Source organism: Doryrhamphus excisus, chromosome 16, assembly GCF_030265055.1.
Source record: "Doryrhamphus excisus isolate RoL2022-K1 chromosome 16, RoL_Dexc_1.0, whole genome shotgun sequence".
NCBI classification, from domain to species: Eukaryota; Metazoa; Chordata; class Actinopteri; order Syngnathiformes; family Syngnathidae; genus Doryrhamphus; species Doryrhamphus excisus.
The window spans coordinates 15842616-15859255 of NC_080481.1; the positions used below are offsets into that span (position 1 = coordinate 15842616).

The 16640-nt window shown below is 40.1% G+C and overlaps 1 protein-coding gene across 1 annotated transcript; it reads right to left on the reverse strand.

The window, feature by feature from the left end:
• Nucleotides 1-2187: 2187 nt before the first annotated feature.
• Nucleotides 2188-16616, reverse strand: sypb (synaptophysin b). The gene is made up of 7 exons (XM_058051009.1): nt 16514-16616; nt 15137-15202; nt 8370-8494; nt 6583-6781; nt 6316-6507; nt 5866-6178; nt 2188-2544 (listed from the first exon to the last, which is right to left on the reverse strand). Exons 1-6 carry the CDS (start codon nt 16529-16531, stop codon nt 5897-5899), a joined length of 882 nt encoding a protein of 293 aa, XP_057906992.1. The 5' UTR covers nt 16532-16616; the 3' UTR covers nt 2188-2544; nt 5866-5896.
• Between the last annotated feature and the right edge of the window lie 24 nt (nt 16617-16640).

Genomic DNA, 16640 nt, shown 5'->3' on the forward strand with positions numbered 1-16640 from the left:
CGTTGGCTTTCACTTTTATCATGGGGGAACTATGCTGCCTTCAGGGTCATCTGGGAACTTCAGCAATCTTAATGACTAACTTCCACCATGAGAAGAAACGTTCAATCCGTAACACTGGGTCTGCCATTGGGAGGGGGTGGGGGGGTGACATTTTTGCCCGTTTATTTATTTATCGAATCATTTACTTATTTTAAAAGAGCATACTTGGGAAGAACTTTGGACTTTTAACCAATCACAGTAGAGTGGGCGTGCCCGTGGGTGGAATAAATTAAAACAGACCGATTTGGCAGGAAGCACAACTCAAAGTGCGGGTTAGTGTTTGTATAGGTCCCCTTTAAAGGTACATATTATGCTCATTTTTCGACCCTTTGTATTGAGTTGTGGTCTCTTAATATACATACACTGTGTGTGTTTGATTTTAGATACTTCGTTGGCCACTATATCATCGAATATTAGCATAATTAGCATATTTAGATGAGTCCTTGTATTATAGAAATAGTTGGTTGTTGTTATTGTTTACTGTGTATGTACCCTGCGATTGGCTGGCGACCAGTCCAGGGTGTACCCCACCTCCCACCCAAAGTCTGCTGGGATAGGCTCCATAGAGATGATCAGAGGCATAAAAAACAGATAAATATTTGTGGATGACTCCACACCAAAATGTACGCATCGCAGCTCCTCACATACTCATTCACATTTAATACAGAAAATAAAATCCAAAGAACAAAATATACCCACCAATTTGAACAGAAGCACGCGTTTTAACCTTCAACAGAATAATTTCAAGTTTATTTCATTTTTGTTTCACATGGAGCCCATACAGTAAGAATACAGCAGAATTCTGGAGTCTTGGATATTTTTCTTCTCTGTCTTATCATTATCATAAATACTAATATGTATACATCATACACAATAAACACAGCACTATCCAAAGGTGTAGAGTATCACAAGACGTCATTCACCACTAACAACAGAGTATATTTCATTTCAGCATATTTATAAGAGCTACAGAGAGAATAAAATTGTGTATGGGGATGGGAGAAAAAGGACGAACCGAAGAGTGAATCCAAGGCTGAGCGTTGTACCAAAAATACCGGAAATGGACAAGAGTTAATTCAGATGCTGTCTGTGGAAGCAAAACTACAAACGATAACACATCTCTGACCATTTTCCAACACAACTGTCAGGGGTGGGTGCATTATCCGGAGTATTTATTGCCTAAATTGTGCTTTAGATGGATCTTAACATGCTGTTGTTTTTCACCTATGGAGTTTTGTCACCATCCCGAAGCTTCTTAAATATGTTAAAGGGATACTTGAGGAAGAAGATGCATGCAGTAGAAAGCAAGAAAGAAGGATTTAAGATGCAGCTGGCATTTTTTTGTTCAGACTGCTTTCAAACGTTTACCAGGGACAAGGTCTTAAACGTAGTCATAGTTCAAGTTTATGTAAGGAGTGTGGGGGTGGGGGGGGGGACTACTGTATATGACTGTGTCTTACAACTTTCTGAACCACGGAAACAGGACAAGATTCACTGACAAAACCTGGCCGATACCCACAAATAAACACGCACTTCTAAAATGGACACTCACCGCCCTGATTAATAACGTTCAAAGCACACAACAGCAGTTTGTGTATAACAGCACAGGAAATATAATCAAGCTCACTAAAGTCATCTTCAACTGGAGGGTCAGGAATATTTTGCACATTTTCTTGACAATGATGGAAAAAAAAAAAAAAAAAACACCCACAAAGACAAATAAAGTTGAAACCACTTACTGCTATTGCTATATATATCACCTTTTATACACATCTTTCTCTTTCATATTCTTTTTAATATAATTAGCCTTTCCCCCTGGCTCTCACTCCTGTTGCTAATGCTGAGCACATCAAAAAATAACAATAAAATAGACTTGTTGCGATGAATAAATAAAAAAAAAAAAAGACATTGGTGTGATTGGGAGAGGAGTTCTAGGGCAAAGGCCAAACTATGTGCTCTGAGACAGAACCAAAGTAAATCCAATTGAATAACTCTGTGCTCAACATTTGTTGTATAACAACTCATATGGAGTGCACAATTATTCAACCGAGTACATAGAATCATACTGTATATATTAGCATGTCGATATTTACACAGCACAGACAATACATTCTCTCAAGTTAAATATTACTACAATGTTTTGTTCCACCCCCCCCCCCCCCCCCCCCGCCTCAATAAATGTAAGTCTTTTTCCATTACAAGATTTCTCTTAAATGTTCGTCAATGTATGTTTTGGTATTTGTATTCAAGTTTTTCTCGTATAACCAAACAGACAATCCTCTGTTGTCTTCTACAGTTAAATACATCACGAGAATAAACATCATATTACAGCAAAGATCCCACTCCCATTTAGCCCCCCCTCCACCCACCCAACCCCCAACGCCCGGTCCACCGTGTCCCCTACCTTCCCTCCCGCCACTTGCCAAACTCACAAGTACACAAACAGACTAACAGACGAGTGCAGAAATGCAGGCGGTGGTTGAGCGCCGGAATCACAAGGTCACCCTGGGAGGAAGAGGATGAAAGAACACGCATAAATCATCTGTGAAGTATACAGAAAGCAGATAAGGGGCAGACGGGAGCGCATTTATGATCACAGGCTATCAATCGCAAACAACCGTTAAATGTTTTATGATCTGTTATGAAACAGAATTATGTATTTTTTCATTTGTCAGGTCAACTGTGTAACTTTGATATTGTCGCACTAATATTGGAAATGAGGGAGGAGAAAAAAACAAGAAGTCAGAGGTAAGAAACTACTGCTCATGAATATGCAAATATGAATAGAAAAAATGTGACTTTTTCCCCTTTTTTTAATAGCTGGTAATTGACTGAAACGGATATTATGTGTTACGATGTTGATTCTAGCTTTTGAATGTCTGTGGTTTGTTTTGACTTCCCACATGTTATGAAGAGTAAGTGAATCACTGAGGTCACATTCAAGGTCAAACTCTTTTTACCGCAAGGAGGGGGAGGTGGTTGCATTTTATTGTACTGTTTTGGGTCAAAGAAATGATTGCAGAGGAATTAATTAACCTTATCAATGCAATATCGAATATAATATTGAATTGGATCCAATTAGAGCCGTTATTCTCAAGGGGTCCACGGGTCTTAATCTTACACTTTTATTCTGAAAGGTATTTTCACTGTATGGTCGCTGTTTATTGGTTGACTATGGCCAATTATTATTGGGACTATTATTAGTCCAAAACAAGACAAGTCATATGTAGTATTGTGGTCACTAGGCAACAGTAATGTTACATGGAAAAGACATTACACTACCTCAGATATAACAGTGCATTCAAAGCGTACTGTCTCTTTAAATAATCATTCATTAAATATAAAATAGAGTATTTCAGATATTTGAGAGGAGTGGAGTGTGGAGAGACTCTTCATCCGCTAATCGCTAGCGCCTCTATGGGATTTTCAATGTAAATTAGCAAAGAGCTAGTGCATTTTTTGAATGTGTTTCATTTATATTGAATGTCACTGACATTTTATTACTGTATGTTCAGTTTTATACTGTAAAGGCTCTGAAAAAATGGTACTAAAGTTAGTTGTGAACCTGTTATTTGTCAGCGGAGCTAGCAAGTGGAGAGAGTTTGGGGCTAAAAAAGTGTTATACATGAAATGTTGATTGTGCTAGCACACTGTGTTATTTTACACTACCTCAAATTCAAACTGTACTGTCTCTTTAAATAATCATTCATTAAATATAAGATGGAGTGGAGTGTGACTCTTCATCCGCTAATCGCTAGCGCCTCTATGGGATTTTCAATGTAAATTAGCATAGAGCTAGTGCATTTGTTGAATGTGTTTCATTTATATTGAATGTCATGGACATTTTATTTCTGTATATTAAGTTTTATGCTGTAAAGGCTCTGAAAAAATGGTACTAAACTTAGTTGTGAACCTGTTATTTGTCAGCGGAGCTAGCAAGTGGAGAGAGTTTGTGGCTAAAAAAAAGGTGTTATACTGTGTTATTTTACACTACCTCAAATTCATGTCTCTTTAAATAATCATTTATTAAATATAAGATGGAGTGGAGTGTGACGCTTAATCCGCTAATCGCTAGCGCCTCTATGGGATTCTCAATGTAAATTAGCATAGAGCTAGTGCATTTGTTGAATGTGTTTCATTTATATTGAATGTCACTGACATTTTATTTCTGTATATTCAGTTTTATACTGTAAAGGCTCTGAAAAATGGTACTAAAGTTAGTTGTGAACCTGTTATTTGTCAGCGGAGCTAGCAAGTGGAGAGTTTGTGGCTAAAAAAGTGTTATACATGAAATGTTGATTGTGCTAGCACTCTGTGTTATTTTACACTACCTCAAATTCAAACTGTACTGTCTCTTTAAATAATCATTCATTAAATATAAGATAGAGTATTTCAGATATTTGAGAGGAGTGGAGTGTGGAGAGACTCTTCATCCGCTAATCGCTAGCGCCTCTATGGGATTCTCAATGTAAATTAGCATAGAGCTAGTGCATTTGTTGAGTGTGTTTCATTTATATTGAATGTCACTGACATTTTATTTCTGTATATTCAGTTTTATACTGTAAAGGCTCTGAAAAAATGGTACTAAAGTTAGTTGTGAACCTGTTATTTGTCAACGGAGCTAGCAAGTGGAGAGAGTTTGGGGCTAAAAAAGTGTTATACATGAAATGTTCATTGTGCTAGCACTCTGTGTTATTTTACACTACCTCAAATTCAAAGCGTACTGTCTCTTTAAATAATCATTCATTAAATATAAGATGGAGTGGAGTGTGACTCTTCATCCGCTAATCGCTAGCGCCTCTATGGGATTTCCAATGTAAATTAGCATAGAGCGAATGCATTTGTTGAATGTGTTTCATTTATATTGAATGTCACTGACATTTTATTTCTGTATGTTCAGTTTTATACTGTAAAGGCTCTGAAAAAATGGTACTAAAGTTAGTTGTGAACCTGTTATTTGTCAGCGGAGCTAGCAAGTGGAGAGAGTTTGGGGCTAAAAAAGTGTTATACATGAAATGTTCATTGTGCTAGCACTCTGTGTTATTTTACACTACCTCAAATTCAAAGCGTACTGTCTCTTTAAATAATCATTCATTAAATATAAGATGGAGTGGAGTGTGACTCTTCATCCGCTAATCGCTAGCGCCTCTATGGGATTTCCAATGTAAATTAGCATAGAGCGAATGCATTTGTTGAATGTGTTTCATTTATATTGAATGTCACTGACATTTTATTTCTGTATATTCAGTTTTATACTGTAAAGGCTCTGAAAAAATGGTACTAAAGTTAGTTGTGAACCTGTTATTTGTCAGCGGAGCTAGCAAGTAGAGAGAGTTTGTGTGTTATACATGAAATGTTCATTGTGCTAGCACATTGTGTTATTTTACACTACCTCAAATTCAAAGCGTACTGTCTCTTTAAATAATCATTCATTAAATATAAGATAGAGTATTTCAGACATTTGAGTGGAGTGGAGTGTGGAGGGACTCTTCATCCGCTAATTGCTAGCGCCTCTATGGGATTTTCAATGTAAATTAGCATAGAGCTAGTGCATTTGTTGAATGTGTTTCATGTTCAAATGTTGATTGTGCTAGCACACTGTGTTATTTTACACTACCTCAAATTCAAAGCGTACTGTCTCTTTAAATAATCATTCATTAAATATAAGATTATAGATATATAAGATCTATAAGATAAATATAAGATTAAGAGTATATTTCAGTGGAGTGGAGTGTGGACAGACTCTCCATCCAATTCCATAAACTGCCGTTTTGAGCGATGTCCCACAGCACAATGACGTGATGATCCCTCTCTGTTGTCACTCACCCTCCTGCAGCTGTGTTGTCACCGCACAGGCTCACATTTGATTGGAGTAGGAAGTGGGCTGCTGTTCATAGCCCTGGCTGTAGCCTCCATCCTCATTGTAGCCTCCCTGCTGGCCGTATTCTGGCTGGTAGCCTCCCTGGGAGCCGGCATACGGGTCCTGCTGACCGTAGCCACCCTGCGCAAAGGAATCGGGAGCGGGCTGCTTTTCCTGCGATGGCATGTATGTACCGGCGAAGGCGGCCATCCAGCCTGTCTCCTTGAAGACGAACCACAGGTTTCCTATCCACAGGATCAGGTTGCAGAAGCCGAAAGCCTGCGGAGGAGTGGAAATGCAGCACAACCATGCTACTATATTTCTGTAGTGAATATAAAATGCATATTTGAAAGAAGATGGTCATCATAGGAATTACTTGCACAAGTGAAAACCAGAAGATGACCCACTGAACCTACCACAGAGGTGTTGAGGCCAGATACTTTGGGGTCGTAGACCTCACGGCAGCGATTCTCGCGTTCGTCACATGCCGTGATGAGCGTGATGACGCTCTCCGGATCAGTGGCCGTCTTGACGTCGGACAGACCTTTGGCCCACGCACACGATGACACCAGCCACATGAAGGCGAACACTGCGGTCACTACAAAGTCCTGCCAATCAATCGAGATCATGTTTAAGATGAGACTATGCCTTCTGAGACGTCGCTCGGCAGCAGGAAGACTCACAATCTGGGCGCCTTTGTTGTTTTCGCGGTACTTCTCCAAGATGAAACAGTACACAGAGAGGGCTGCCATGGAGTAGAGGAAGGAAAAGACACCGATGGTGACAAAGAACTCCGCCGAGGAGGAGTAGTCGCCGACCAGGAATAGACGCTCGGGGTTCCCTCCCTTACAGGTGGGGGCATCAAAGTAAACCTGATGGAGCCTGGGTGAAGACACAAATAGCAAGTTGCGTAAGATTATTTCTTATTACGGGGAAGCCCGTTATCCTCAAACGTCCCTCAGTATCTTTCTTTGCTAAGTTAATAAATTCAATAAAAAAAACATAGCACATTGTTTGAGGAGATTTATGCCACAAAATATGAATATTACCAGCAACGATACTGTGGTTAAAGTAAACAAAATAAGCCTGCAAGGTTGAGGGATTTTCTCCGGCAGTCAACAATCCATTGTTTTTTTCTCTAAGCTTCATGCTAAGCTGCACTCGGCAACAGACAAGCACATAAGAATGGAAGAAACTGAATATAAATACATTAGCCCCATGCAACTTTGCGGTTCAAATCACTTCATCAGTTTTTCAAAAATGTAATATATGTATAATAATATAATATATAACAAAAACATCAAATAACGGCAAATAAAATTTGTAAATAAAGTTGTAGCTTACACTTTTCCTGACACAGAGCAAATCTGTTTAGCATGTAAGGGCATTTAGATAAACAATACTATCTGCCCCAATGGCTGGACGGGACAAAAAAAAAAAGTAATATTCATGCTGTTTCATGGCTTATTATTATTACTTTGCATACTATAGATAAGGCATTCAGAACACACATTCAAATATATAAATAATATACAGTACTTTACATTGGTCACTAGGTATCAGTAAAGTTACTGAAATATTCGATGAGACACACACACCAGACTCGATTGCTGGAACAACAGCTTTTTATTGCAGGTTTTAGTACTTGGTTACCGGTACATAATTCACCCCGGAACCATTGATAGGGGAGTGGTTGCCACCCGGAGGGGTGGGCGCGAGGGACAGGGATTTTCATTCATTTTCTACCATTGATCCTCACAAGGGTCGTGGGGGGTGCTGGGGCCTATCCCAGCTGTCTTCAGGCGAGAGGCGGGGGACACCCTGGACTGGTCGCCAGCCAATCACAGGGCACATATAGACAAACAACCATTCACACTCACATTCATACCTATGGACAATTTGGAGTCGCTAATTAACCTAGCATGTTTTTGGAATGTGGGAGGAAACCGGAGTACCCGGAGAAAACCCACGCATGCACGGGGAGAACATGCAAACTCCACACAGAGATGGCCGAAGGTGGAATTGAACTCGGGTCTCCTAGCTGTGAGACCTGCGCGCTAACCACCCGTGCGCCTTGCAGCCTAAAGGGGACTTATTATGCTCATTTTTCGTTCCTTTGTATTGAGTTGTGGACTCCTATAGAGCAGCTACACACAATAACCAGAACAGAAAGCTTTCTAGATCTTCCAGAATTAGCACCTATTCCAGCAGTACTTTTTGGATTTCAAACACGCCCCACTACGCTGTGGTTGGTCACACTCCCAAGTGCTTCTGTGTTGTGTCACATTCATACCTATGGACAATTTGGAGTGGCCAATTAACCTAGCATGTTTTTGGAATGTGGGAGGAAACCGGAGTACCCGGAGAAAACCCACGCATGCACGGTGAGAACATGCAAACTCCACACAGAGATGGAATTGAACTCGGGTCTTATTTGCAAAATCACAAGAATAAAAAAAAAATACCATACCTGAATGGATATTCAAATTCTACTTCGATGCCGAGGTCACTCTCTGACCGGTTTTTACACTCCACGCTCATCTTGAACATGCCGGAGTAACTGCCGCATGTTGAGAAGGCAAAGATCGCAAAGATCTGCAAGAGAAAGCGGGAAAGGAAAACCACATTAATATTTTTTCTCACGGTTAGACTACTTTTTCGCCAGATCGTTCTCCATAGCATGGAGCAGACCCGAAGCGCCACCAAACTATGGCAACCTGCTAATAAATGCAGCGCGATTGCCACTTTGCATGACTGTTGTCATGGTTACCGCTATAGTCCACATATTTTGCTTTTGTGCTTTTTTTTTAATGACTTCAGTTACAGTGTATTTTACGTTTATACAGATTAGCATTATGTGTCAAAAAGGGACATGCATGAAGATGCACTCATACACAAACACACACACAAACACACACATAAGAGATTATGAGGCTGACTATTTTTACCACAGCCTCTCTACACCGCAAGCCAGATCCGATTGGATGGAAAATCCAGCTATTAATCTGACTGAGGTGCTCTACCATCTGTCACCAAATACTCAACAATAAAACCAGCCACAACACACACACAACACACACACACACACACAAAACACAACATAACAATATCCGGGGTCACTTTAAGCAGTTGTTTCCTCCCATTTCAAAGTGGGCTGTTGTTGGAGAGATAATGAATTTCTTAGGTATACTAGGAACTTGAAAACCATAAAAAATATAATGTCTGTTGTCCAAAATGATGTGGTGGATAAATGCATCATTTTTCAGCAACAACTTCAGACGTTCATTTATTTATTGCAAGACCGCAGAAAGCACATCTTTGATGCAGTGAATAAATAATAAATAATAAATAATAATGTGGAGAATAAATATATTACATCAAATATGAACGATGTACAGCGTAAACTGTCATTTGTACAAATAATTTAAATGTCGTTGCCTGGCGCCCGTGTAGTAATAAATAATAAATAATAAATAATAAATAATAAATAATAAATAATAAATAATAAATAATAAATAATAAATAATAAATAATAAATAATAAATAATAAATAATAAATAATAAATAATAAATAATAAATAATAAATAATAAATAATGTAGAGAATAAATAGATTACATCAAATATGAACAACAATGTACAGCGTGAACTGTAATTTGTACAAATAATTTAAATAATTTAGAATAATAAATAATAATGTAGAGAATAAATAGATTACATCAAATATGAACAATGTACAGCATAAACTGTAATTTGTACAAATAATTTAAATAATTTAGACTAAATAACAATAATTTAAAGTTTTGGTTATGCGTGTGGGCCGGTAGAGGGGCTTATTTGGCATTGAGCAGTCTGATGGCCAGGGGCAAGTAGCTGTCTCTAAACCTGGTTGTTCTTCTGAATCTGAAAGTAATTTAAAGGCTTTTTTATCAGAGCTTTATGAATTAGACCTTTTAAAAACAGCAGAAACCGACCTCTGAGATAATAAAAAAAAACCCTCACGGAACAACACAAAAAGATTATGACTGCAACATGTAATACTTTAAATCTATCGTGGCAGAGTAAGGTTATGTTATGCACGAGTGGATGGGATCGCCATGATGTGATATTACGTCGAGCAGTTCAACCTTGTTACAGTAATGGCGAGAGTCATAGCGGGTGAAGTTGAACGTAAAAAGGCAGCAATCCAAGAGCTTAACGTTTATGGTGATGAATGAGTGCAAGGAGGAGTGATGGAGGAGGGCGCCAGGATGAGAGAAGCGATGGTGTTTGGTGCCATGGTAACGCTACTGGCAGCACCACACACAGCGAGGAGGCTGGTTTCTATCCGTGCTGGCATGCTGGACGGGTGTCAGCTCTACTGTGGTGAGAAGACACGCAGTCGCCCTCCTACTCCCCAAGACTCAAACCCAAACCATCTGCCTGCTACTGCTTTTATCACACTTTAGCTTCCTTTTTGCAAAAATGGAAGTCAATCACAGACAAAAATCAATAAGGCTTGTGTTCTACTGAGCAGAATAATGCTCTCCATGGTGGACATCATGTCACAACGTAGCTGAGAATGAGCACACGGCCTCTGCTGGTTGTAGTCAATTAGTGCACAACATTAATGAGGCCTCGCTTGCCTCAATTAATAACTCCACCATAAGGAAGACACTGCTGAAGAAAAAGAACATTAAGGCTCATTTCAATTTTGCCAGAAATCATCTAGATGATCCCCAGGACCTGTGGTCCAATACCCTGTGGTCTCATCTGGTGTAAAAAGAACGCTTTTTCTTTTCAGACTATCACCAATAGTAAAATATGGTGGTGGTAGTGTGATAGTCTGGGGCTGATCGCCTGATTTGACATCGCTGGACACAAACAAAAGTGTATGTGACACCATCACATGACCTTGATGATATTGAACCGCGAATCAGAGCCGAAGTTGACATTCTGCGGCGGGACAGGGGAACGATTTGGCAAGCGCAACTGTGCATCCAGCAGTTACTCCTAAATTGACAAAAACTTACCACAGTGCAAATAGCGTGAAACAAAAAGTTAATCTAAGTATCACAGCGCAGAAGAACAAAAATTATAATTTTAAAAACTTTTCCTTCAATTTGAAACTTTCAGTTTTTGTTTTTACCTACCAGAAAACAGGTCTGTTTTCAGTCGTGCATGCAATTATTCAATTATCCATACATGCCGATTATCCTCATTAGGGTCGCAGGGGGTATGCTGGAGCCTATCCCAGCTGACTTCGGGCGAGAGGCAGGGTACACCCCGAACTGGTCACCAGCCAATCACAGGGCACATATAGACAAACAACCATTCACACTCACATTCATACCTATGGACAATTTGGAGTGGCCAATTAACCTAGCATGTTTTTGGAATGTGGGTGGAAACCGGAGTACCCGGAGAAAACCCACGCATGCACAGGGAGAACATGCAAACCTCACACAGAGATGCCCGTGCAGGGAATTGAACCCGGGTCTCCTAGCTTTGTGGCCTGTATGCTAACCGCTCGGTCACCGAGCAATTTCAAGTGTAAAATGTGATCACTACTTATGAATGATAATGTAAGATAATGGATGAACAGATGGAATCAGAGTCACAGGCTAGCCCAGGGGTCAGCAACCCATGGCTCCAGAGCCGCATGTGGCACTTCAGCCTCTTTGTTGTGGCTCCCTTTGCAATGCTCAAGTATTTAACACATGAACTTGTAGGGGCCAGAGTAAACATGTTTGTCAACAAATGTGAACAAAGTTCATGTTTAATTTACACACATATTTATGTACATTTATCTTTTATATTAGCAAGATCCGACACTAGCAAGAGTACTCCATCAATTCCGCTTTTTCTCCTCTGAACTTTGATATCCCTTCTTCAGGCATCAGGTATGAACTTTATACATCGGTATAAAGTTTATAAGATATTGTTTTTGAATTATGTTTTTCGGCTCCAGTCTATTTTCCTTTAGTGAGCAAGGAGGTAAAATGGCTCTTTTGATAGGAAAGGTTGCCGACCCCCTCGTCTAGCCTTTAGCCTGGTCGTCAGGTTAGCAAGTCAACCATGATTGCGTCTCTGTTTCTGTGCTCTGAAACAATATATTAACTTTGAGGCCCCTATTTTGTGTGTGTGTGTGTGTGTGTGTGTGTGTGTGTATCTTGATACACACACAGTAGGTGTAGAGGTGCAACAAAAAATTCACGGTTCGGTTGAGTACATTTTTGGTACAAAATATAAGTCGCAACCCTCGTGAGGATAACAATGGCAACTGAAACCAGACAGGGAGGGTTCTGGTGCTGAGTCAAATCTAATCACTTTTATTGAAATTGTTGATCCGAAATCAAAGCAGAAAGTCAAAGTTAAGCTAGCAGAAGGGTTTGGAGGGGGAGGAGAAAATTTGACACTTTTTTTTTTGCCATTTGCGGGTGGTCTTGTAGCATAACAATTTGCATCACACGTATACCATTCAAGATTAATTTAAAATTTAAGTAGGCTCAGGTGCAGCAAACGAAAATAACAACAAAGCAAAGGAATAACTAGAAAGCCACAGATAACCGCCCCTTTAAATGCTTGCTAGGTCAGTGTAAAATCAGTTTGAAACCCGCCATAAAACAAAGTGTGTCGTCGAGCTTCACATCAGCTTTATTTGGGAACTCAATGTCTTCTTACATCCGTCAAACCACTGCTTTGTCAGCACAATTCCCCCCTCCGGAGACAGGAAGAGGGTGGGTAGGTGGGCAACGCTACATGAGTCACACATACAGGATGCTGTTGCACAGAACTGCCTTGAGAAGCATGTGTGCAAAAGTAGCATTTTCACACTTAAATGGCGACAACCTCAGGCTACATTTTATCCAATACATTTTTACACTAATGTAAACTACTGCTTTGTATTTATTTTATATCAAAACATATAATATCTTGCGATAATAGAACTGTAAAATAAAAAGCCACCCAAGACGGGGGTCTGGTTTTTTTCCCTACCGTTCAAAAGACACTGTACAGTGCTGCTTATGCATGCCCATATTAATCCACAAAGAGCAGCAGCTCCTCCTCTGGTCTGACACATGATTCATGCACCCTGGCTCCTGTGTGAGGATTCTGATTGGTGCTTGGCTCCAAGTGACCCGGGGAGGCAGCGCTGAGCTGCTGGCACACTCGCACAGCTCCAGGGAAGGACTACGGAGTCATGCAGAGCACTCGTGCCTCAGACTGTGAAGCTGCAGAGCCTAATAAAGTGCGGGACTCTGTCAGCACCACAAGGGTTGTGTGCACATCTTCAATCATCAATTAGAAGATGCGTTTCTATTTCTAATTTGGGTAAATCTAACCTTTGTATATTTTTAGATTGTTTCGCTGCATTTTTAAGGATATTATTTTCATTTCTTGTACTTGTAGAGCGAAAATAATGACATTTTGTTCGATTGTAAACAGAAAATCTAATTGATGCCAATCTTAGCTTTGATATTCACTGTCTGTGTGATGCCCCACTTGCAAACAAACATCCACTTTCAACCCTGAAGGCTCTTCCGTGAGCGTGCTGCTGTTCAAGCCGATGCATCCGGAGAGGCGAAAACACAACCTTTGACATGTGGATTTCACTAACACCTTGTGAAGGACGCCGCACAACCACAGCTGTGCTTGTTAATTGTCCCCCTTAAGAATAAAAATGGCTTCCTTCACCTACGTGCAATATCCTCAGAGAAGTCAACGCTGTAGTTTACTACTTCATGTGGTGCACAAGCGACACAGGAAATGAAATGAAGTGCACTATAACACAGAGGTCGTGTCCTCTGAGAAGACACTATGCCAGTGATTTTCAACAACTGTGCCACGAGGAATTATTCAATGTCACTTTTTTTAATTAACATGTATTAATAATTTTCTGCAAATATTATTTCATTGTCGCGGGTCTCAAACATGCAGCCTGCGGGCCAAATGTGGTACGCAGGACACTATTTTGAGGCCCCCGCCTTGATATGAAAGTTTAATGTTAGTGCGGCCCCGCGCAAGTTTGATATGGATGCTGTATGGTATCATGTACCCAGAAAAAATTATTACGTTTGATTAATGTTCATGTTAAAGGTTAAATAACTGTTAATAGTTATCCTCCCTATCCGTGTGGAAGTGGTAAGTTTTTGGCTATTTAAATTTTAAGGAAATAACTTGAAGGCTACCGTTTAGGTCGCTAGCCCTCTAGTTTGCGAGTTAGCATGTGTCTCAAGACCCTGCAGTTGCGCAATATGTTGTAAATAAAAAGAGTATAAATGTGACTATAGTCGTGTTTTGTCATGTCTACAGGGCTCTAATAATGCTTTGTTCATTTTAATCTGAAAAAAATAATTTGTCTACCCACCAACTATATGTGGTTTCTTAAGTTTTTATTATTTGCCGTTTTATTATTATTATTATATTTATTTATTTATTACTGATTGATTTTCTTTATTCTTGATTTGTTTATTTATTTTTCATCTCATTTTGTGTAGAATAATAAAATCGAAAAAAAAAAAATCAAAGCAAAGTTTATTCATTTTTTTGTTTTTTTTTGGAAAACCTGATGCAGCCCAGTCTCGCCCAGACCCTAGCTCCAGTGGCCCCCAAGTAAATTGAGTTTGAGACCCCTGGTGTAAAGACTGGCAGAGCAATGTAATATTCGTCCGTGTGGCAACACGTAGCTGATTGCCTCGTTCCTCTAATAAACTTAGTGATGCACGTGAGAGGTAGTGGTGACATGTTGTAACATTGTTAGTTAAATTAGTATGCGGATCAAAAGGGTCTGCTGTGGCGAGTCCGTAATCGGGAAAAAACTGAAGGAAGCAAATAATGTTGGTTATTGGCGTGCCGCAAAATTTTTCCAACGTAAAAAAAAAACGTGCCGTGGCTCAAAGAAAGTTGAAAAACACTGCACTATGCTATGTTCCTCATTGGATGGCCTGCATGGTAGAAAGACACAAGTCTGCCTCAAAGGTACAGTGGTCACCTTTGCAACATTTCCTTATTATTTCCTTATTTTTAATGTGATGGGAAAATCTCAATGAATACTATGAAGTGCTGTTTTCAATGCCAGCCTTGTCTCAGAATCATTCATTCATTCATTCATTCATTCTCTAAATGCATGTTCAATAGACAAACCACTTAACAATGACTCAACAGCGCCACTGCTGGTTGTGCTGCAACCAAGTAGTGCAACCCATTTTCCATGAATGCTTCACATCTCAATTAAATGATATTAGACAGGACTTACCCATTGGAGGACTTTTATAAATCCCAATGGCTGCTTGATTATTGTGAACTGTCCTTGGGCCACCAACTGTTAAACACACACATATATAAAAAAATTAAAAAAAATCAGAAATTGTCACATTGAAAAATGATTCCACCTTCAATAATAAAAGAAGAACCCAATTACTTCAGGATCACATTATTATTATTATTGTATTGTATCTTCTATACTAATCATGTTCACTGTGGTCGCGGGGGTATGCTGGAGCCTATCCCAGCCGCCGTTTTGCAAGAGGCGGTGTACACCCCGGCACCGGTCCCCAGTCAATCATAGGGCACATAATGTACACTAAATTATCCATAGGTATGAATAGGAGTGGGAATGTTTATCTATAAGTGCCCTGTGATTGGCTGGCGACCGGTCCAAGGTCTACTCTGCTTCCCGCATGCTGGGATAGGCTCCAGCATGTATAGATGGATGGTAAAAAAAAAATGTTTGTGTGTGAGAGACACATACACAAAGCTGATTAACAGCAGCCATCTGTAGCATGTGTTTACAAACATGCTAAATATTCAGCACGCAATATATGTCATATTTATATAGGCGGATGGGGGGTGGGGGGGTAGTTGCATTTGTGCGCAGGTGAATGCGACACCGCAGAATAGGCGCAGCGTCAATAAATGGCCGCGCAGAGAAGAAGCAAGCAATCATGGCTATTTCTCCGTCCGTGGCTGAGGAGGGGGTCACACCATGGCGATCACATCCACGAAGCACGACACAGTGGGAATCGTGATGGATGACAGATATCACTTCGGAAAATTATCTGTATTAATAAAAACAGCCGTCAGTGGCTGTGGAAATGCTGCTTATTCAGAGGGGCCTGTACTGCGGGTATATATGCAGCACCACGCAAGGGGCCTCCACGGAAAATGAATCCTGCTTGTTGTCGTAGCAACAGCAGGCTAATTGAGTCGTGAGAAATCTGTGGTTCATCATTTCCATCCAATGTTAGCAAATGATATCCTATGAACGCCATGCTAATAGTCATGGCTGCGGTTAATCTCTGGGCATCCTTCACACATTCGCAAAGAGTCGTCGGGCCGCTCCTCCATCATGTCCTGTACTGCAGCATCACACGAGAAAATAATCTCATTTGCATCGCGCTGTCGTGTGATTTTTAATTTTTTTTACATAGTGGAATAAAACGCACCATTGCTAAAGCAAGCATCCCCGACGCTTGCTTGAACTGATATCTTTTCATTGAAACATTCGTGTGTCGATATGACTAAAAAAAATCTATAATAAAGAACGTCAAAATGGAGCATTAAATGAAATAAATCCGCTCATCTGTAAACGATACAAAATAATAAATTATATGATTTGCTGTGAAAGCCTTACCTGGTTTACGACATCCATCTTGGCCGCTTACTCGCTGATAAGAGGATCAGAGGGGCGGAGGGGGTGGAGACGTTTCATCTGAACAGCTCAGGGGGAGGAAGACGCCCAGGAGGAACAGCCGGGGACT